At 33.6% G+C, this 22,505-nt stretch overlaps 1 protein-coding gene across 12 annotated transcripts in view; it reads left to right on the top strand.

The window, feature by feature from the left end:
* Positions 1-22,505, top strand: part of RALYL (RALY RNA binding protein-like) — a 580,783-nt gene that overhangs the window by 494,814 nt on the left and 63,464 nt on the right. For all 12 annotated transcript variants that reach the window (XM_012722964.1, XM_004679761.1, XM_012722961.1 and 9 more), the window contains one exon: positions 16,552-16,599. In XM_012722964.1, coding sequence (XP_012578418.1) covers positions 16,552-16,599 — 48 coding nt within the window. The remainder of the gene's footprint in view (positions 1-16,551; positions 16,600-22,505) is intronic.

Genomic DNA, 22,505 nt, shown 5'->3' with positions numbered 1-22,505 from the left:
TACTTTATTTTCTGTTGTTCAATGATACTTTTCTATCACATAAAAAAATAGGTAACTTTTAAACTGGAAAACTGAGACACAGAAATATGATTTGAATTCCATAAAGAAACAGAGTATTGGTAACACTTTGGAATGGAAGCCAGTACCAGGGTCTTTGAATAATGACCTCCTATTTCATGCATATCAACGAGTCATCCTCTTTTCTGAGTTTCATGTTCATTTTAATCATCATGAACATGAAAACAATACCCTTAATTGTTAAGAAAATAATTATGTATACTAAAAAGTTATTTATTGCTTTTAGCAGTATTATGAATCTCATATTTGCATTATAAAACTGCTGGCAAAAGTTTTAAAGCTTCCCTTCTCAATTAAGTTCTGTTCATCCAGCCAAGAATGACTGATTTTTATCCCATCAATCACAAAATGTGACCTGTTCAACATTTTTAATGACATTTTCTAATTACAGAACACTTTTGACTCAGAAGACTTCTACTTTGTAAAACAAATTACTTATCACAGTATAATCAATATCTGCCAAATATTAACAAAAGCCAGTATCATTTACACTTTAAGAGCTTATCAGGAAAACAAAATGGATTCAGCAGCTATATTTGGACAGCCAACTAAGGTTGATATTAAAATGAAAAATCAACCACCAAAGATTTTGTGTTATTTAGAAATATTTCATAGGTGAAAAATTTTTTAAGATTTATTTATTTATTCATACAGAACTGGGATATATGCCAGAGATTCAAGGGGGTGAGAGGATTCACCAGAGACAGAGTGGAGAGCAGAATGGGCAGATTGACGAAGTACACTACTGAGGGGAGCAGTGGGCAGGTCAGGAGAGGTCTGCTGCATCATTTGGGTCACCTCCAGAGCTGGGATCGAACTCGCACTGAAGCAGCTGCGGCTAGCTTGCAGTGCTGTGTCCTAAACCTTTTCACCACCAGGAAGGGCCTCTTTAGTGAAATTTTTACTAGATCACTTTTAGAACTTGCCATTAGAACCGCAGGCCACATTCAAGTTCAAATGACATAGCAACACCTGTGGTTTGGCTCAACAGTACGTAGGCAGTCCTGGAAATAACTTCCCTATGGTTTTATTGAATAGCATATAAAAGATGAAACACTGCTGAGACATTGCTCTCAGACATTGGCTGAATTTTCATATCATACAGGTGTTATTTCTATGAAGAGCATGTTAAAGTCCAATTGGATACTTAAAATCTTGAAAGCCTTTCAAAAAGTAAAGTTCTCTAGAGAAGTGATTTTTAAATGTGTTCCTAAATCATGGGTCTTTGGTTGTCAACTTTAATCTCACTAGGCATATGGCAGACTAACTACTCCAAATATCCGTGTAAAATCCCCAGTCACGAATTATGGGGCTACCCAATATATCAAAGCATTCATTCTTTATTTTCTTCCACCACCAGATTCTGGTGAGAAGCCTTGGAGAATGAAGTTGATAACATTGCTACCCTTTGTGCAATGAACAGCTGTCCAGTTTCATTAACTACATTAATTCATTATTTGAAGGCTACTTTGTATGTGTGTGTGTGCGCACAAAGTATTATAATAATGTCAGCTGATATTCTAAATCAGCCTACTAGACAAGAACAATTTTCTATTACTGTGATTGAATATTGAGCTTCCCTTCTATATTGCAAAGATCACAGTAGCAAGTCATCGTTGCTGGAGAATTTAAAAAGTAGACATTTATGTTTGACAATGACAGAGGAAGGGTAGTACAATTTATGTTGGAAAACTCTGCAATTCACATTATTCAATGAAAATATTGTTAATTGCTTAACATTTAAGTACAAACCACGGTTTAAAAAGAAGTGAATGTCATGATGCCATCTCACCCTAATTGAGACTTCATTTCCATGATCTTTACATTTATATTTCTGAAGTGTCATACATATTTTACAGCACAAAATTCCACTCATATTTCTAGGTGCACAACAAGATATAAATGTGGCTCCTTAGTGGATTCAGTAAAACAATACAAGTCTGAACTTTTTACCAGTTTGTGACTAGTTAAGTATAGAAAGGAATAATACATTTAGAAACTTTCATAGCATTTGATAGTACTGTGACATCTAAGTGTATGATTTCATATTTTACAAAATTAATGATCTGCAATTGCAAAATAAAACCTGTACCTTCACAATAATAAGTTAGGAAGTGAAAAAGACTACCTCTGCCTTCAAGTATATCACTTATAAGTGAGGAGGAAAAAATAATTTAGCTGGTATCTTTAAAACAAGGCCTTGCTTGTTTCTACTAAAGAAGTTAAAATAAAAATAGCCCCAAAAAATCTGTAATGTAAGACATTATGTGATAACTTTTGAAAGGTAGGTTATAAATAAAACTTGTGCATGCAGTTGCTATATAGCACAGAAAGACAACAAATTTGTCACATTAGAAACCTGTATATAGTATAATTTGACTTCAAAATTCTGAGAGAAATTGATGACCAATCTGAAAATTCAAACTGTTAATATCACCAAATACACTACCTCTCAAACATGAAAATAGAAAAAATACAGTTGACTCTTGCTATTTGCAGTAGCTATGTTCTGTAAAGTCATAGCATCCACTGCATTAGCAAATTCTGAACCATTACTCCTAAGGGAAATGCAGAGTTAGGTTTCTGTCTGCTTCTGGTCACTGCATTTTTAACTGTTCAACTTTGCTTAATGTATGTGTATGTTTAAAAATGGTTTATTTTATAGAGATGGTTGATTGATTTATATTGTTGAACTCATAGCCAACAACACTAGTATTGCCTGCAGGAAGATCGCCTAACACATATTTTATACTTGTGGCCCATCACAGCCTTCTAGTGTTTAGTAATAGTGGCCAGCATTTCAGCACTGTTTGGAGGCCATTCTGAATAGCAAAATCACCAAGAAAACCCACAAAAATACAAAAATCATAGCACTAAATAGGCCATGAAAAAAAAATTGTCAATATAAGAGTGAAAACTGAAATGCACAGCATCACTTGTTTCTACCTCAAATGGGAATGTTCTGCTTCAGAGCACCAACATTTTTACTACTCCTTGCACACCTGTGAATGACTTGAAAAACACGATGAGTATTGGCTTGGGGTTACAAATACCGATCACAAATAATAGAACCCGCGAATGATATGAATAGGCTATATTTTCAGAAACCTAAGGATCAGCAAGCTCTCTTTAAGAAATTTCCTGAAGCTTCTTTCACTGAATCATTGAATATCCCGAAAGAATATGGAGAGTTCCAAAAGAGAAGTCCCCAAGTCACCGTTAGTAGCTTGGTAGCAGACATAGGGATATCCAGACCAGTCACAGTGGTATAGTGGAGAACTCCAGAAACAATGACAAAATGAGGCCATTATAAATACCAAGGAAAGAATAAATTGTACAAGAGGGAAATGTAAGCATTGCTCAGTATATTGCTTAACTGTAAATAATGTTTATGTAGTTATAACAATGCAAATACTGAATATTGACTTATTAAAAACAGAAAAGATTGATGAGGGAGAAAAACACGGAAGCTTATAAAAAAATTCTTTAGTACAAATAAACAGTACAATATTTGGAGAGCTCAAAGGGAAATCATTCCTCAGAATAAGATTTGAGTCTACACAAAATGAATAGATAATCAAAATTACAAATTTCTAGTTATAAAATAAATAAATCCTGGTGATATAATGTACAATATAGTGATTATAATTAACAACACTATATTGTATGTTTGAAAATTGCCAAGAGTAGATCTTAAAAGTTTTAATCACGAGAAAAAATTTATGTGACTGTGTTGTGATAATTATCAGCCTATTCTGATAATTATTTTATAATATATAAATATATCAAATCATTATGTTGGTTACATAAAATTAATATAATGTGACGTACTAATTTTTCTCAATTTTAAAAGTAAAAAATTAGATTGATTTTTAAAATACGTAAATAATTCTTTCAAAAGACAACTAGGCAGTACCTATAAAAATAGTTCAAAATTCATATTCTTTCACCATAGATTTTACTTCTAAACAGTTATACTAAAAATGAAAGAAAAGTAGTAACTTAGATCATCATCAGTTTATTTTTAAAAAGTCAAAGACTTAATTCTAGATACTGAAGAACAAAACATAAAATATGTATTAATTTCACACACTAGTACTTGGTACAGTATCTGTACATTAGTAAGTGAAAATAGGAAGAGGTTAACCAAGAAAATAGCCATTAACTCTTTAACAAAACTTCAGGTTCAATACAGTGAGACATTGGAAATAGTAATTGATGGATTTGACACTACAGGTAAAATAAAAAAGTGACATAAGGGAGAAAAGTTGATAAAGACTTCTTGAGTAAAATAGAAAAAAAGTAAAGAAGCAAAACAACACAGAATAAAAATGGATGAAAGTCTTTTGAGTTTTATCTGTATATAGGTATTTCCAGCAAACAATCTTACAGAACATGAAGCAATAATGAAAGACACAATACAGTGATATTCAATAAGGTTTTAAAAATCTGAATGTGAACCAATGGCAATATTTCAATCTTTTTTTTAACTGAGTGGTATTTGATAATGTATATGTACATCTTCTTAGTCTACTCGGCTTCATAAAATCATTTTGCACGTAGATTGTTTCAGTAACTTAGCTATTGTAAATAGTGCTGCAGTGAATGTAGGCATGCGGGTATCCCTTCAAACTATTGTTTCTGCCCTTTTTTGGGGAAAAATACAAAGAGTAGAATAATGGGTATCAATACTTCCCTCTTTAAAAAAATAAAAAGCTAACTTTAAGAAAGAAAGTAAGTTAGACCTAGTTTTCTCTGTGTTCTATAAAACCCAAGAAGACAACGATGGAGGTTTTGCTTTTGAGTCAAATGGTTATACCACAGACTTCTTTGTTTAGCTATGATGCTTTTCATTCATAATGGTAACAGAAAATATGTGTAAAAAAGTCACACAGAATTTTATACATGTGTAATAACCTAGTTTTGTCAAACCTGGACACCAGCATCTTAAGGACAAACATAATTTTAAAAGTATACTTAACAATTATTTAGTTGTGTTCTTCAGCCAAGGACTTCAGGAAGACTGCAAAAGGACAAGTTCACTTTGGAGAGAGGAATTCTGGTGTAGGGAAATGTTGACATTTCTAAAGTTTATCTAGTGAGACTATAAAAGAAAATTCTAAAGAACAATAATTATGAGGGAGACGACCTCTTCTACAAATGTATCATTATGATAAAAAATGGCACATTAGTTAGTGAAGATAAAATAGAAACACAACAGTAAGTCTGTTCATATAGATAATAATAATTGACAAAGTGCAAAGCAAATCAATGAGAATTAGGGAATTATTCAATATGCCACTTCTGCTTCAATAACATTTGTAGGAAACACTCATCTTAGGTAATGTGTTCAGTACAAAATGAGTTTATAATAAAAAGAAGATAAAGACAGCTATAAATAGTTAGGCATTTTTAGAAAATGGGCAATTTACAAAACCAAGTTCATGTGCATAATGGAAGAAAAAGTTTAATATATAGTGATTTGCTAAAACCTTCAATATATATTGTAATAATGATGGTGATAAAAGCTATCCTTCCTATTTTAATTTAATGGTTTTACTGTTTTGTGTGAAGATCATTTCTACTTATTGTGGCACAGAGTTGTCTAAATAGTTTCTTTTACTTTCTGTTATAAAGAATGCTCATACACTTTATCAAATGTCTCCTGAGTATGTACTGGTGAAAATCATATTTTTTCTCCCTTCATTTGTTTTTACCAGATTATGTTGATAGATTTCCAGACTTGAACCTGACGGTAGTTTTCTGACACTAGTTTATATTGGCTATTGTGTTGGTTTTTTTCTAGTGAGAGTAGGCCTTTAATAATGTACACATCTGAAATTATTAATGTTTCTGAGGCAAGTAGTCACTTTGCCTCATAGCTCTTGAAAATTCTTTTTTATATATCCCCAGAGAATATGAAAATTCAGTATTGACTTCTTCTTTTATCCTTTACAATTTAACTGAAGAGAGGTAAAGAGGTTGGAACTGATGCTAAAAAGAAAGGACCAGAATCAGGTCTTTTCTTTCCCAGAGTCTGTCTGTGAATAGTTAGATGGTATATTTTAACAATGTAATTTGATTTTTAATTGTATTTTAATAGTATTTCAATTTAGAATTTATCCCAGAACTAAGTAATGCACTAATACTTTTTTCTACAAAATTTTTAATAAATGGCTTTCAAGCTCTTCTTGAAGCATGTGTGTCTGTTACATTGCTTTAAACTAGTTCATACAATGTTTTGTCATGGTATTTTTCCATTTTTTAAATTTTATTCTCTTTCCAAAACTACCAGAAGCTCAAGATATTTGGAATTCATTATTCTATTGCTTTGTTATACTTAGCAGTAACATTCTTTCTTGTAATTACCACTCTTTAATATTTGCTCTGCCTTCTGGAGACACAAAGCATAAATTCAATGCCTCTTCCACTAGACAGCCTTTCAAATATTTAAAGAGTTAGCTGCCTTTCTTCCCAAAGGCTTTCTTCTCTAGCCTAAACATCCCTATTTAATTCAACCATTGTGATACAGGGTCATTGTTTTGATATTTCTTGCCATCCTAATTTCTTTCATCTGTATTCATTTCAGCTGGTTAAAATCCTTCTGAAACTTCACTGAGATACACAGAACTCAATTTTTCTCAAAGTGAAAGTCCACAGAATTAGCATTTCTTTTTAAAAAGACACTACATATCATTTCATACCTACTAAGATTTTACTAGCTTTATGGTAGTGGCTTTATATTCATGGCTTATTACAATCTTGTAGTTGATAAAGTTACCAAAATATATCTTACACTAATATAAGACAGAGACAAAGTGACTTATGCTCTTTAATTGGTCATACTGAAACTTTGGTTCTCTCATTTATAAAATGAAGATAATATAGAAATTTTAAGATAAATTATTTGATGTTATCATTTAATTTGACAAATGATTAAGTTATAAAGCACACACATTGGCTGTTAAATTCTAAGCACTCGATAAATGTGAACGGTTATTATTATCATTAGTCATAGTAGCAGAGTAGTATTTCTTTTGACATCACTCTAAACATTTCTTGGCTAGTCTTCTACATGAAAAACATATACAGTTGATATAATTACCCTTGAAAGTTTTAGAAAAATAATTCTAATCCAGTAAATTAAATAATATCCACTGTACAAACAATGAAAAAGTTTAGTAATAAACAAACAACTAGTACCCTTCTAATGTTTTTTATATGTGCCATTCTTAAATATGTCGAATGCCAGAATGAGTGCCTAAACTGGCTTTGTCAATCAAGGTCCAGTTAGGAGGCAGGAGACAGAAATCATAGAATCACTTTAACAAAGACAGTTCAATATGAGAAATTATTAACTAGTAAAATAGATTTAACTGTTTAACAAGGATAAAGAGTCTGCATTAACTACTAGGAAAATTTAATGTGATGAATCACTAGCTAGTGAAATATGGCTCACTACTTTAAAAGGATAAAAAGACTGCAAGAAATACTGGGCCAGAAAATGTAGTGAACAGCTTCTATGTCTCTGCCTGAGGAAGAGCATCCAAGGAAGGAACAAATTTAATCCCTCTCCCTCTGAGGCTGAGACTGAAATCTTATTTGTGAAATACAGAAAAGTAAAACAAAGAGTCAGATAAATCCAAACTAAAAAACTAACCCTTGAAAGCTGACTCGGAATAGAAGCAACCAGAGGAAGAGGAAGAAGAGGGGAGAGATAAAGGAGAGGAGGAGGAATAGCAAGGGTGAATGGTGGTGGTTAACGGGTTCTTTGATAGCAGTGATGCCTGAATGGGGGTGGGGGGCAGGGGGAAGACTAATCTACACTTCTATAATGGAAATTATGTAAACCAATAATAACTCAATTAAAACTATTTTTTAAAAACTCTTATTGGAGAGGGTATGGCCACCGCCAATTAGATGGTAGAGAAATTCTTTAGGGTCTTAGGGAAGTAAATAGGTGCCCTCTTATTGGGGTACCAGCATGTCTGCCACATGCCTGACATAGGTATCAGAGAGAAAAGAAGCATAGAGCAATGAGAAAAAGAAACCCTTTCCACTCTCATGCCTTTATGTTTTCCTCTAGCAGCATACCCTAACATAGTGCCAATTGTCAAAGGAACAAATTTACAGGATCCAAAGCAGAAGCTGAAAAAAGTAGACTTAGAGATGAAAGAGAATAAACTGAAATTTATTGGTAGAAAAGTCTAGCCCAACATGGCAATTTTAGTAATCTAAACATGCTAATATTGCTAGTCAGGTGTTGAGAAAATCTAATAGAATTATTTTGCTTGTATCTGAAAAGAAACAATAGTAAATATATACAATAAATAAAATGGATATTATAGCATAAAGTTTTCAAAAATCTAACCAAATAATAATAATAATTTGTGTTACTACAAACACCGTCTTTTCAGAGCCCACAATCTAGTGAGACAGACTCACAGTCAATTATAAATAATTTGTTTGGATAGTAGTGCACCTAAGAAGCAATAAAAATAAGATTTGCACATTTACAAATAAATTCAATTAAAGCAAAGAGATGAATAATATTCTACAGGATTTTGACATGAATTCCTACTGGAATATTTTACTCTGAAAATGTCAGTGTCAAGAAATTCAGACAAATTAGATTAAATTAAAAGGGGGAGGTTGGGAATGATTAATGGGTTAGAGAGACTGGTTTGTGACTGGAAAGGCTAGCAGAAATAAATCTGCATAGATTAGCTAAGTGACAAAGGCAGAGAGCTGGCAAGGATGAGTCAAATGTAAATACAAAAGTCTATAATTAAAGAATAATACAGTACATGGAATTTAATCCAACGCAACATTCTAGTTGGCAGAGGTGTGGAGCTTCAGTTAGGCTTTTAAGAATGGATACAGGCCCTCCTGGTGGCACAACAGGTTAGAGTACAGCACTGAAAGCTAGCTACAGCCACCTCAGTGAGAGTTCTATCTCTGGCCCTGGAAGTAACCACTCACATTGCTCAGCAGACCTCTCTGCCCAGCCTCTGCTCCCCTCAACAGTGTACTTCATCAATTGGCTTGTTCTACTCCCATCTCTATCTCTGGTGAATCCTCTCACTGTGTCCGTATCCTAGTTCTGTATGCATAAATAGATAAATCCTTAAAAAAAGAAAAAGAATGGATGCATACTCATCAAAAAGAAGATACAACATATGTGGATAGGAGGAATGTCTGAGCAGAGCCCCATTATCAGAACATTTCTGTTGCACAACCAGCCGAGCTAATGGGAAAGATTGTGTAGTGAAAAAAAGCTACTCTCTCTGAGAGCAAGGAGCTTTTCTTCGCCATGTTGTGGATGGGTGCTGAAGGATTTAAATAGTGATTAAATTAATTTTTAAAGAGTGTGGAAAGAAGCACCTGCATTTTGGAAAGTACTGAATTCTGTAGGATCTAAACACCATGGTCTAGGGCATGAGGAGTAATTGTTGTTTGTAATTTTTTATATAAATTGTATAAAGAATGTCTCCACGTCTTTAGTAGCATATATATTAGGAAATGTGAAAGCACTTGGGAGCAGGAATACATCTGGAGACTTTTTATTGGGCCAGGTTAGAAGAATTATGTCTAAGCCAGGCATCCAGAATCGTTGGAACTTTTTCTCCTGTTTTCACATTTATAGCTTTCTTACCTGGTAGGTGATGATGTTTGTGAAAAATAAATGTGCATTTTCACTGTAACTTTATTAAGTCATCCTGAATGGGAAAAAAAATCATTTTTCAAGTTTCTACATCAGATGACAAAAGCAAAAATAACACAATTCGTTAATTGTCTATGCAAATATCCTTACCAACAGCATCAAGCATCACTCACTCAACGTGATACTTTCAAAATCAGAATCCACGTGTTAACTCAGGCAGAAAAGGGAAAAAGTGTTTTACCCCTCCTCTTTCTCTCCTGTTCCCAGAATTCATTCTTCACACCCTTCAATTAAAGTCATCATCCTTTAAATGTGTGAGACATTAAGTTTGATTCACCTCACAGCAAGAGACCAGAATTCATAAATGGCTAGGTTGTTCAATCTATTGAATTTCTCAGTCATTCTATTTTTCTAAGCTGTCAGGTTCTAGTCCACAATTAAGCAGTACACAAAGAGATGTACCACAATATCCTAAATTCCTTCCAGCTTTATCCCCTGTTCCAAAGGTCCTTGGTGCTAAATTGAATATTTTGTCAGTGAAATATAAACTAGCTTATTTTATTGCTTTTCAATTTGTATGTATGTGTCACACACACACCCAAAAAAAAAAAAAAAAAAAAAAACTTAGTTCCTAAAGTGAAAATGGATAGGTATTTCTCCAGATAATTAGCCTGGCAAAGTTTATAAAATCTATTCAACTTTAAGTATTTTTCACAATAGGAAACCAACACCAAATTTTACGGTAAGTTAGAAATTGGATTGTGTAGGTACATCTGAGGATATTTCTGATTTCACTACAAACTTAACCATGAAGAACTATGCTCTGGAAATTCAGACTTTATAAATATTCTGAAGAATAGCTACGCTAAAGAGAAAGCATAATCTTTTTAGAGCACTGTTCACCATACTTGTTCCATAATTTTCCCCTATATATAGTGCTTGGCCATCTAGAAAGACTGCTTTTGAACATTCACTGGTCAAGTCATATTTTTATAAGGATTCAAGTGCCATCTCTTTTGTGAAGTTTGATCCCTATGAATCACCAATAATATCCTCTTTCTTCTGCCTACAATAGCCAGCAATTTTTATTTCTACTTTGGCATCAAGTGAATTCTGTCTTTAATAATTCTTGTATATGTATTTGTTTGATCCCTTACAGATTAACATTGCTTGAGGCTAGAAGTCATTTTCTGCTGATAATATCAACAACTTTCAATACTTTGCCTAACTTAAAATAAATAGGCAATAATTGATTATTCAATTTAATTTAAAGAACTAGATACAGTAACTGAGAAGGTTCAGTAGTAGTTATTATTGGCAGGATGTCAGTCAACAAACTATGAATATGCTCCCTCCTTGTGCAAGTTGGTTAATATTCTTCAGAATGTTTTTATAAAGATTTTATTTATTTATGCACACAGACCTGGGGTACAGGCCAGACATGCAGGGAGTGAGATGATTCACCAGCAACAGAGTGGGGAGCAGAACAGGCAGATGTATTGAAATACACTGCTGAGGGGAGCAGCAGACAAGTAAGAAGAGGTCTGCCACACCATGTGGTCACCTCCCTGGCCAAAGATTGAACTTGGGCCACAGTGGTTGCAGACAGCTTCATAGTGCTGTGCTTTAACCCCTTACGCCACCAGGGAGGACCTGGAAGATTGTTATAATGAAGTACTGTGATGGAAAATAAAAAATACTTTTGCATACTAATCTATTTATATAAAACTGTTTCTATGATTTCAAAAGGATTAGATAAAATGGATCTCATTTATTGCAAAGCCCAGTGGGTTGTGATTTCTTTTTCTATAAATGCAAAAGTCTAATTTAATATTCAGTAATGAAAGAATGTGAATGAGCAAATCTAGACAATTATTTTACCATTTCCTACTTCACATTAAATTGTGAGGGAATCTGAACAAATATAATAAAGTTACACTGAAAAGTAGAATAAAGGGCATAAAAATGTACTAGATTTTAAAATTAATATATGAAGTACTCATTTCTGTTAAATATTCAAGACTACTGTTTTACTTCCCAGAAAGTTGACCCATTATCATTGATCATCTCCCTAAATGGTATGTCATAATATTCTTGGATTTATTTTGCTTCTGGAGAGTGACCAAACATTTATTATTGTTTTCAAAGAACAGAGAATAAAGTAGTCCTATAAAACTACTGCAAAAAAAAAAAAAAAAAGCACGGTAAACTTTCCCTTAAAAGCCAAAGCAAATTAGTTTAGAAACAACACAGCATTTAATCATGGTATAGGATGAGGGCAGAAGATATTTTTTTAACATGAAAGACAAGCTTTTCTAGCAATAAAATTCTAGCATAGACAGAACAAAACCTGACTAACACTCCTGGAAATGCCGTTTTTGAACAATTGCCTTGCAGTGAGTGCTGACACAAAAAGGAAACGAAGGGATTTTTATGAAAGAGACAATCTGCGAGAGAAAAATAAAAGGACTACATAAAAACAGTTCAGGAAGGCAGCAGAAAGTAGAATGAATCAGATTTGCCCTGTGCTTATCTATTTTCATTTCCTTGAACGTCTTCCTCTTTCTTGGAAATTCAGCTCTATTTTACAGTATAAGACCTAACTCAACTCTAACTGTGGCATTTCTGCTAAAAGCCCAAACCATTAAGACAGAAGTAGGCTTATGATTACCAAGACAAGTCTGTTTGTGCATTTCATTTCATTTTTAGCTTTTACAAGTAAAATTGAGTCCAGGATAGCAGTCTGTGGGACTTGGAGATCAACCCCTTCGGGATACTTAGCCATAACTGGTTCTTACTAATAGGTTTTAGCAGTCAGGACTGAACAAAAAGTAAGCAAGTTGGGCAAGACCATTTAAGCAGCAATTGAGAAAAATAAACTGATTTCTTTATTTCTCATGAGTTTTTAAAGGACTTTTATTTCCAAAAGACTGTTAACTTACTGAAATATTTTCTAAATATATAAGCTATATGAGTGGAATCATCATTGTCAATTATATTAATAACATATTTATTTAGTCCAATTGCCATATATTTTTCTTACAATTAAACTCCTCTATCTGAGATTATAAGAGTCTCAGAAAAAATCATTTTGGAAACAATTTTGTGACATCATAACTGTCAATTTCATTGACATCTGAAAATACTAGTTGCCATTGTGTGAAAATTACAGTCCAAGCACCACAGTAGTTGAATCATGTGGTGCATAGAGAGACAAAACAATCAGATGAATTAAGACAAAAATAAAACAAAATAATAAAATTTATAAAATTATAAAACAAAATTAATGACTATCAGAGGGAAAGGAGGGAGGGTGAATAAATCAGGTCAAATAGATCAATTGCATGGAATTAGACTATTAATAGTGAGCATAATGTATATGATACTGATTCATAATGATGTACACAAGAAACCAATATAAGCAGCATTGTAATAAACCAGCATTGTTGTAATATTTTAAAAATGCTGCCTTAAACAATATCTATTTAGACTCTAAAATGTTTAGCACTGTGTCTGATACTTAATAAAATATTCAGATTTAGCTATTAGAATTAGTAATTTCTTGATAGTATTTTGTTATTATTAATATATATTTCGGGAGTTGATCATTGAGACTCCACATGTGTATGTAACACATTTAGCTCACCATTAAGTTTCTGACAATTTTAGGAGAATTGAAACTGGGAAACAGGTCTAAATAATGCTTAAAACCTGAGGGGGTTACAGAGATGATATATAGGAAAATTAAGCTAAATGTATACACCTTTAAGTAGTCTCATCACAGTGTTCACATAACTTTAAAATCCTCTCTTTAACATCTGAGGAAAAATAAAATTATGTATACCAAAGTATTAAGATGATTAGTTTATTAAAATGAACAAGTGTTCAAAGAAACATGACACAACTGGAAAAACCAGATAACCTGTTTATCTCTAAAAATTGATTTAAAAAACAAAACATTCATTGAATGCATGAATGAGTGGTTACCATATGCTAGAGAATGTATTATCCCATTTTGTAGATGAAGTGGAGAAAGATTAGATTGTTCAATGTTGTTATATATTGTGCTCCCCTTCCAAATTTATAGTTGAGACTCTAATTGCCAATACCTTAGACTGTGACTGTTTGAAGAAAAGGCCTTTAAGGAGATAATTAAATTAAAATGGGATCCCTGGGTGGGTTCTCCTCTAGTACAACCGTATCTTTACTAGAAGAGTAGTGCGGGATGAGTCACAGAGAAAAAGACAGGCCTGTGAGGCCACAGCAACAAGATAATCTCTGCAAATTAAAGTAGCCTCAGAGAAAAACAAACCTGTTCTTGATCTGGACTCCTAGTCTCCAGAGTTGTAAAATGTATTTCTGTGTTACTTTGTTATGTGTTACCTGTGTCACTTTGCTAGGCATCTTTACCCAACTAATGCAACTGTCGTATCAAGTAAGTAGCAAGCAAAAAACGCAGATATTCAGCCTCAAACCCCATCTCCTATGGACAGCACAAGCTTCTACACCTCCCCACATTCTCTGCTGCAGTATGGCTATGACACTTAATTCTCGCCTAAGAGATGGCAGCAATCTTAATCTTCTTGTTTCACTGAGCCTATCCAAGATTTTTTTGTCTGTGCCTCTGTGCTTTCTGTTCCTCATCTGCTCCTTTTCTCCCCTGGCTCTTGGTAGAATCTTTCTCATCCTTCAAACTTCTAAAATTACCTCCTCCAAGAGGCCAGAGGACTAATTTTTTTAAATAGTTCCCCCCCTCTAATTTTGTCTATCCCATTCTTTTCATTGTGAGTAGTGCCTGTTTAAACTTTTTCTTTATTAGCTTATGTTCTGTCTCCAGCACAGTTAAACACAAGTTGTATCAGACAAGTGAAACAGACAAGGAGGAAGAATGATGTAAAATATGTATAAATAGATAAAAAATTAAACAGGCAAGGAAGACCTTATTCAAGACTTGAACTAAGGAGAGGTTAAGCGCATCTCCTGAAGCAAAGAGGCATGGGAGCTTTTAAGAGGTGGGGTGAACTAGTGGGCACTCACCAGTTAGGCTCCTGTCCTCCTAGAGACAGGAACACGGAGGCATTATCTATCTTCATGATTGCATTTCAAAGATAATTCTCAGATCCTTGAGAAAGATATTCCTGGTTTATAAAACTGGCAAGAGACTGGGATAGCACCTGTAGGGGGCAAAGAAAGAATTTACAACTACAAAGTGTCTATAGCTTTAAGAAAAGAGAGGACAGAAACCTATAGTCAGAAAGAAATCTAGAGTTTAGTCAAGGTGGAGGGAATATTAAGGCTCCTTGGTCACACCAGGGAGAGGAAAGTTCTCAGGGGCCTATGTACATTTCTTAAAAATAATGAAACAAAAGATACAATGATAGATACCGATGACAAATATGAATACTAGTATGACTTTAAAACTTGAAACTTCCGTACAAAAGGGTTTAAATCAGGTGTCATCGTAGCCTTTGTTATTCCACAATCATGAAATGGAATGAAATTCTGATATGTGTTACAATATGGGTAAACCTTGAAGGTGTTACAAGTGAAATAAGGCAAACAAAGGTGACAAATAACATGATTCCATGTACATGAGAGATCTAGAATAGATAAATTCAAAGAGACAGAATGTAGAATAGAGATTACCAGGGACTGAAAAGAAAATAAGGAATGGGGAATTATTAATAGGTACTGAGTTTCTATTTGGAATAATGAAAAATTCTAGATGGATAATGGTAGCATTTGCACAACACTGTTTAAACCAAGTGAATTGTATATTTAAAAATGGTTAGAACAATTTTATTATATATATATAATTTATGATAATAAAAAATTAAGAAGTAAATATTAAGAATAGTTAAACCTTTGTGATACAGCTACTCCACTCACTATGGAATTAAATTTTTTACAGGTTGGAGAGGGTTGTACTATGTCATGAAAAAAAAATCTCCAGAATTTAGATTCAAATCAACTCTGGAGATATTTTTCTTTAAGTTATTTTGTTCCTTTTTACATCTTATTTTCTTCCTATTACTGTGTCCAAAAGAGACTGTTAAGGACTAAAATGAAAAGAAAATAATGTATATAAAGGGCTTTGTAAATGCCAACATTTATAGAAATATATAGAAGTAATTTAATTATATGTTCCTTAAAGGAGCTTAGTCATAATAATCTTATCACTGAAGTGCATGTATTAATTCTTACTTAAATACTTTCAACTTTTCAATACTTTTATTGTTGCTTTTGGTTAGGATTTTGCCAGTGTTTTCTTGGGTTTTTTTCTATGTAAAGTATTGAATCACAAGTTCTTAGAATAAAGAAATATGCAGAATTTCAGAGCAAATTACATTTCTATTTATCATTCTCACAGTGAATAGGTCATTAAACCTTTCATTTGTATTATTTATAAACCTCTGGTTCATTGTTTGGCCTTACTGCATAAATCTTAGAAAAAGAAAATAACTTTATTATATACTTTTGGGGGGGGGAGGAATAGTCTGCATTCATGTTTAATTACAAGTATTTGGAGAAAATTATATTGTTACCTGCTCTCCCAATCCAAACCACACAAACCACTAATAGTTCCTACATGTTCAACATGTAACAACAGTTTGATGTGGTATTACATCCAAATGGACATTATTTCATAAACCCCTCGATACATTATATGTTGAAAAATTATTATCTAAAAATGAGCAGAAAGTTATTTATATAACATCAGAAATGATATTAAAATAAATGCAAAAAATCAAAAATAAAATTAATGTGAATAAAGCAAATGTTAACTAATTTTTTGTTTCCCTCCTTAGTGGTTATGTCTTTGACTATGATTACTACAGAGATGATTTCTACAACCGGTAGGTAAATTTTTCATCCTGTTTTCCATCAGTGCAAATTGTCTTTTAACTACTTTGCATATTTTATTCACAAGTATTCACAATTCACAAGTATGGACTGATGTCTTTAATATCTTTATGAAGTAAAAGCAAGGTTTTTCCTATTTCATTGTACTTACTGATGAAATATACTAGTCTTAAACTTCCAGGATTTTGACCGTGCTTAAGTTTAAAAGGGGTTTCCAGTATTTGAATAATATTCTAAATAATTAATTAACCAATATTATTCCCCAGGTCTGTTGTTGATTTAGAATTTCTTGAGACAAAAAGTTATAAACTCATAAAATAAATTTAATCTCCTAAAATAAATCAGCTTACATAAGACATAAAAGTTTAGTAAAAATCATGGATAGGTCTTGCTTTGCCTGGTAGTATGGAACCAAAATGGAAACAATACACAGTGATGTTAAAAATCAATGGGAAAAAGTAATAATTTTTCATGACCTTTAAAAAATACTGTCAAAAATTTTGTCTTGATGTCAATTATAAATATAAAAGGAAATAAATTATAATGAACATGTATTTAGAACTAAGAATTGATGTGTTTTATTTCTTTCCTGATTCCAATACAGTTTTGCCCAAATAAGCTCTTAAAATTGTAAAAAAAAAAAAATTATCAAAAGTAACCTAAACAGTGCTTATGTTCTCTGTAACTTACAATATGGAATATACCATCTTTTTTATGCCTTCGTGAATTTGTATTCTCCTTTCTAAACTTTGATCTGCCTTGACATTTTATCAGTGTCATAAACTATCTCCAAGAGTTCCTTCAATGTACCGTTCTTTTGCATGTATCACTTCTGCTACAACTTCATCCCCTTTTATCGCATTACAACCTCTCTCTTCAATTATGTTAATAAGTTTGATTTTACCAAGTTGCTCTAGCTCCTTATCTACAGTTTCTGAATAGAAGAATGCTAGCTAGCATCCTGATAGTCAGCCAGCCTATAATTCATTTACATTTTAATTTTAATTTAACTTCAAATTGTATTCTTCAATTCTTTGCAATAGCAATTCCCTCTTTTGAGTATCCATTTTAATTATCCATGGTTTTCTCACTGGAAGATAATACAACTACATATTTGCTGTCGTGTTTGTTATTTACTATATAAAGTGACTAACAGATGCACAGTGTCAAATCACTCACAAACTTTGAAAAAGATGTTTTTAGTCAGTAGTCACAATGCACATCTGTTATTTACTAAGTCATTTGTGGACTAAGACACTAGCAGCAAAGTTTGAACTTTAAAAAATTCCAGTTAATAGCTTGTGGTAACTGAAATTTGGTTTATGACATTGGGAGATTTGTGTTATTTAATTAAAAATTGGTGACTGAAATCCATCATCTCAAAGATATGCAAGACAAATACAAATTGTACATAGATCATTCATTGTGCCAAAAATAAAAAGTAGATGTCTTATAAGCCTTAAATTATTAGTTATAGTCAAACAAAAAGAAAAATTCCAAGTATAAAAATGCATAGCTGGAAAATAGTTTCTAATAAGCATGGTAAATAGGAAAGAAACTTCATGATCCCTTGTCAGGGTCTCTTCTCTTGGCTCCAGTTACCGGGTCTTGTTTGGTTCCACAGAATACCAGGTTACTTCTCGCCTCTCAGAACCTTTCTTTTTTGAAGTCATTTCTCCTGTTCCTACTTCTTTCCACAATCTAGTTAACTTGACTTGATCCTTCAGATCTCGGCATGAATGATACTTTCAAGCTAAATTAGTTCCTCTGTTTCTCTCAGCAACGTCCCTTTCTTTCATAGTTCTTTATATATATTGTATTGCTGTATTTCTTTCTGTGATGACTATAGGTTTCCTACCGCCTTCCTCCCTCCATGTGGTCAGGAAAGATACTCTGTTTTGCATATTGTTGCATCCTGGGCACTATCTCTAAGCTTCACACATAGTAGCTACTTGATTTGTATTATTAATTTATCCTTCTCTTTAGAAGATTTTCGTTTTCACAAGGTCACATAATTAATTAGTGGAAAAACTGCAGTTGTAAGCTACATATCAATTTAGATTCCATAACTAATGCAGTAATTATGCAAACCTGAGGTAGAACATTATCAGTCAATGGGTTTATAAGGAAAATCTGTACCTACATGGAAATTATCAACATACTTCTATTACCACTATTTTCAGATGACTGAGTTAAGCAAGTTATTTCATTAGTAATCACTTTATGACCAAATGTAAATCTTTAAGGATGATTTTTCTCAAATTATTTTAATAATTTCTACAAAATGTGTTTTATTTTAAATATCAGATAGTTTATAATTTGTCCTAAAAATGACATGAAGATCTGACAGCATCAGAATAATTGTATTTACTCATAAGACAAGGTAGCATTGTCTAAATACTATTGGAAAATTTTAGTCTTTGACAGTTTAAACACATTTTCTGATAGTTTCTTTTTTCAGAATGTAGAACATTAGCCTCAGTTGCTGTAAAGAAAGTTTTCAATTAATATATATTGTCCTTAAATCTGTCCATATCAAAGTGTTTTAGCATTAAATTCTTAAATATTTTCATCATGTGACTTTTTTTCTGCATTTAAATAATTTCTACCTAAAATGGAGTTTGTTCTAGATGGCAGAGTATCTAAATTCTGGGAACTCACCTTATAAATCTGGGCAAGTAGTCAGGTTATCAGTTCTCCTATCTGTCAAAGTAAGTGAGCATTTGAAAGCAAGTAAAAAACCAAAATCAGCATTTTCTAGCTATAAAATATAGCTCAGTAACTCATTAGGTAGATGACAGCCAGCTAGATAACTAGATCCTCCAGAAAAACAGATAGATGAGAAAAAGAAAGAGAATCTTTCCTTGCCTACCAAAGTCTTTACTAGTTAGCTAATTATAGAGTGTAGGGTAAGTGAATTACGCAGGATTTTATGCTCCTTGCCTGTGGTTATCATGACTATCACCTGCAGTCTTGAATGCAGAAGGAGTTTGGGAGCATGGACCCAAGGCACGCATGCCTGATTGTGCACACCTGGACACCTGGACAGGCACAAGTGTGAGGCGTGACAGGACCACATGATGACGCCAGAGAGACCAGAAGAGTTAAAGATTTGCGCCGGGGGGAGGGGGGTGCTGAGAGGCCTGACCCCCTCCTCTGCTTGCTCGCCTGTGGGCTTGCCCTATAACAATTGGCCTAGAAAGAGCATTAAAGCCACCATTGAGGGCTCCAGGACTCTCTTTACCCATCTGCCCAAACGACAGAAAGCCTTCCCTGTTTTTGCTAGCATTACACGGAGTATGAAGCTTTCAGGTGTTTGTCCATACACAAAAAAGCTACCTCAGTACAATTTGCAAAGAATCTCTTTTGCTTATATAAAATCTGGTGTATCAGTGTCAAAAAATAAGTATGGTTTTATTGCTAGCAGACTGTCTGAGCAGTCTGTGCTCTTACTAGTTTATATTCTTTTTTTTTTTTTGCATTTGGCTAAGAAAGATATAAGCATCTGCTACTGGTGGGTGTAACCAGGAGTCCCCTGTGAACATAGAACCCCAATAACGGAAAACAGACTGTGAACATAGAGCCCCAATAAAGGAAAACAGAATGAGGAGCCTAGACAAGGTGAATAGCTTACAGCGTCAGTGCTAACAGTTTTATCCACAGTAATTTCTGGTGAGTTACACTCTTCTTGTATTTATTGTTAACCTTTTCTCTTTTAAATGAGTGGGGCAAACTTGGACAAGTGATTTAATACCACAAAACCAACTATCTTATCTATGAAATGAGCATAAAAGTAACTCCTACTTCAGATGATTTTCTGAGATTGTTTCCCCTTCTGGTTCCAGAAATTCTAGTTCCAGCTGAACATATTTACCTTCAGAGAGCACATACTCAGCTATTTCCTTGAACTCCCAGACTGCTTTGTTTTGCGTTAGGAAAAATAGAAATCACAAAATTATATTTAACATGTATATTATATAAAATAGTAATGAAAAATCAAAAAGAAAACCCTATGGCATAATGGAGTTTTACAGCAATTACAGGAAGCTGCTACCACTATGAGGACTGGAGAAACAGGATGAGGTGAGAACTATCCAAGCTTCCCATCAAAAAAAGGGGCTTAGCTGTAACTGTGAGGAGGTTCTGCTCAACTATGGCTACTACTGCTTCTCAGCCTGGAGTGGAAGCCTTTGCAGCTGGAACCCAGACCTCTAGGTTGGGGATACCACTGGTGCTGGGGTCTTTTAGGGAAAGAGAAGAGACTGTTTTGAAAAAGACTCTTCTTAAAGACTTAAAACTGGATTCAGTTGCTGCCCCTGCAATGGATTGTTGCTGACAGGTTGAAGAAACAAGGCTGGAGCAATATTGATTTAAGAAAAAGAAAGCCAAAACAAAAAGGAAGGAAACAGAAAGGATCAAGTCCTCTCCTGCTCCAGACATACAGTCCTCTGTCTGGTCTTTATTGGCCAAGCCTTGCAACGAGCCAACTGCCCCTACAGAAATGTGGTTTGCAGAGACTCAGCTCCAATTGTGGCTGAAGTTAAGAGACAATTTAATAACTCACATGGATCCACTTCATATTGTTATTCTATTTCTTCTGCATTTAGAAATATAATTGGGAATTTGTAACCCTTAGTTTTAGTTTGCAAAACTTTACACAAAATTCCATCTTTTTGCAATTTGATACATTCACCCAGAGGTAATTTTTCCAAGACTAATTAAATGTCCATTCGTGGTTTCAGGGAGCCTGAAGAGATTTAATAAATAATAGGCTTGAGTAACTAGCTTTTATCTGTATTACACAAAGCATCATGCAGTAATTCACTTAAAGGCATTTTCTTTAAAAATATCTAATATGACTCTAAATTAAGGACATTATATGTTATTAAAAGCCAAACAAATATTTAAAGTAAAAGAAAATATATACTTAAAATTCTGTTGACTCCTTCCAGAGAGTGTTTTCAGTTTCTGAGGTATTAGCCATTTTAATTCAACCCTTTTCAATAGCATTAGGACCAGTGCTGAGTAGTTTATAATCTCTAGTAATGGAAGAAAGTTCTGTGCCGCGCCTGCAAGGCCAGGGATACGAGTCTGAGCGGGGGACATCGAGGTTGAAGAAGCAGTTCACGTAGATGGTTGCTGCAAAAACGTCTTTATTTTTCTCTCCAGCCTCCCTTTTATATACAGGTTGTTGGCCTGGGGGCCCAAGGAAGTCTCCCTCACATGCGTTACTGCAATCAGGGCGGATATTAATCAGCTGCCCAAAGATTAAGCAACTCACACAGGTGGCAGAATGTTTTCTTCCTATTATGATCTGTGCTTAAGCTCCTGGGGTGGTTGGGGAGACTCATCCCAGCTGGTTCCCAACAGTTCTGTTAATAGAGTAAAATAAATATCAGAAGTACTTTGTTATATAGTGTAGAAAATACATATACATATTAAACTCAAAAAGAGCATTGTTCAATCCTGGGACCACTTCGACCTTGTATAAATTAACAGAAGAGAAGCTACTAGAGTTGCTGAAAATCTCTAAGTTAAGTTGCAGTTGTTTCAGATCACTGATAATAGAGCACAGTATATATTCATAACTACGGGGAAAACATTAGCAAGAAGCAATGTTTGTTTCATTATGCAAATTTAAATTACCTTCTGGAGAGTGATATTACAGTTTAAGTATTTGGAAATAAGAGTATGGTACAGTTCACAAAGGGCATGATTTGGAGTCAGAAGACATGAGTTTCAGACCTAGCTGTGTATATGTTGACTTGTTAAACTTGGGCGAGTTACCACATTCTATTTATTGCCATTTCTTCTTAAGGCAAAGTAATACTCATATTACAGAATGATAATTTTTTTTAAAGATTTATCTATGCATACAGAACTGAGGTACAGGCCAGAG

Source organism: Condylura cristata, unplaced genomic scaffold (genome assembly GCF_000260355.1).
Source record: "Condylura cristata isolate star-nosed mole 26May11 unplaced genomic scaffold, ConCri1.0 scaffold00009, whole genome shotgun sequence".
In the NCBI taxonomy this organism is placed as follows: Eukaryota; Metazoa; Chordata; class Mammalia; order Eulipotyphla; family Talpidae; genus Condylura; species Condylura cristata.
This window is presented reverse-complemented; position numbering and strand designations above follow the sequence as displayed.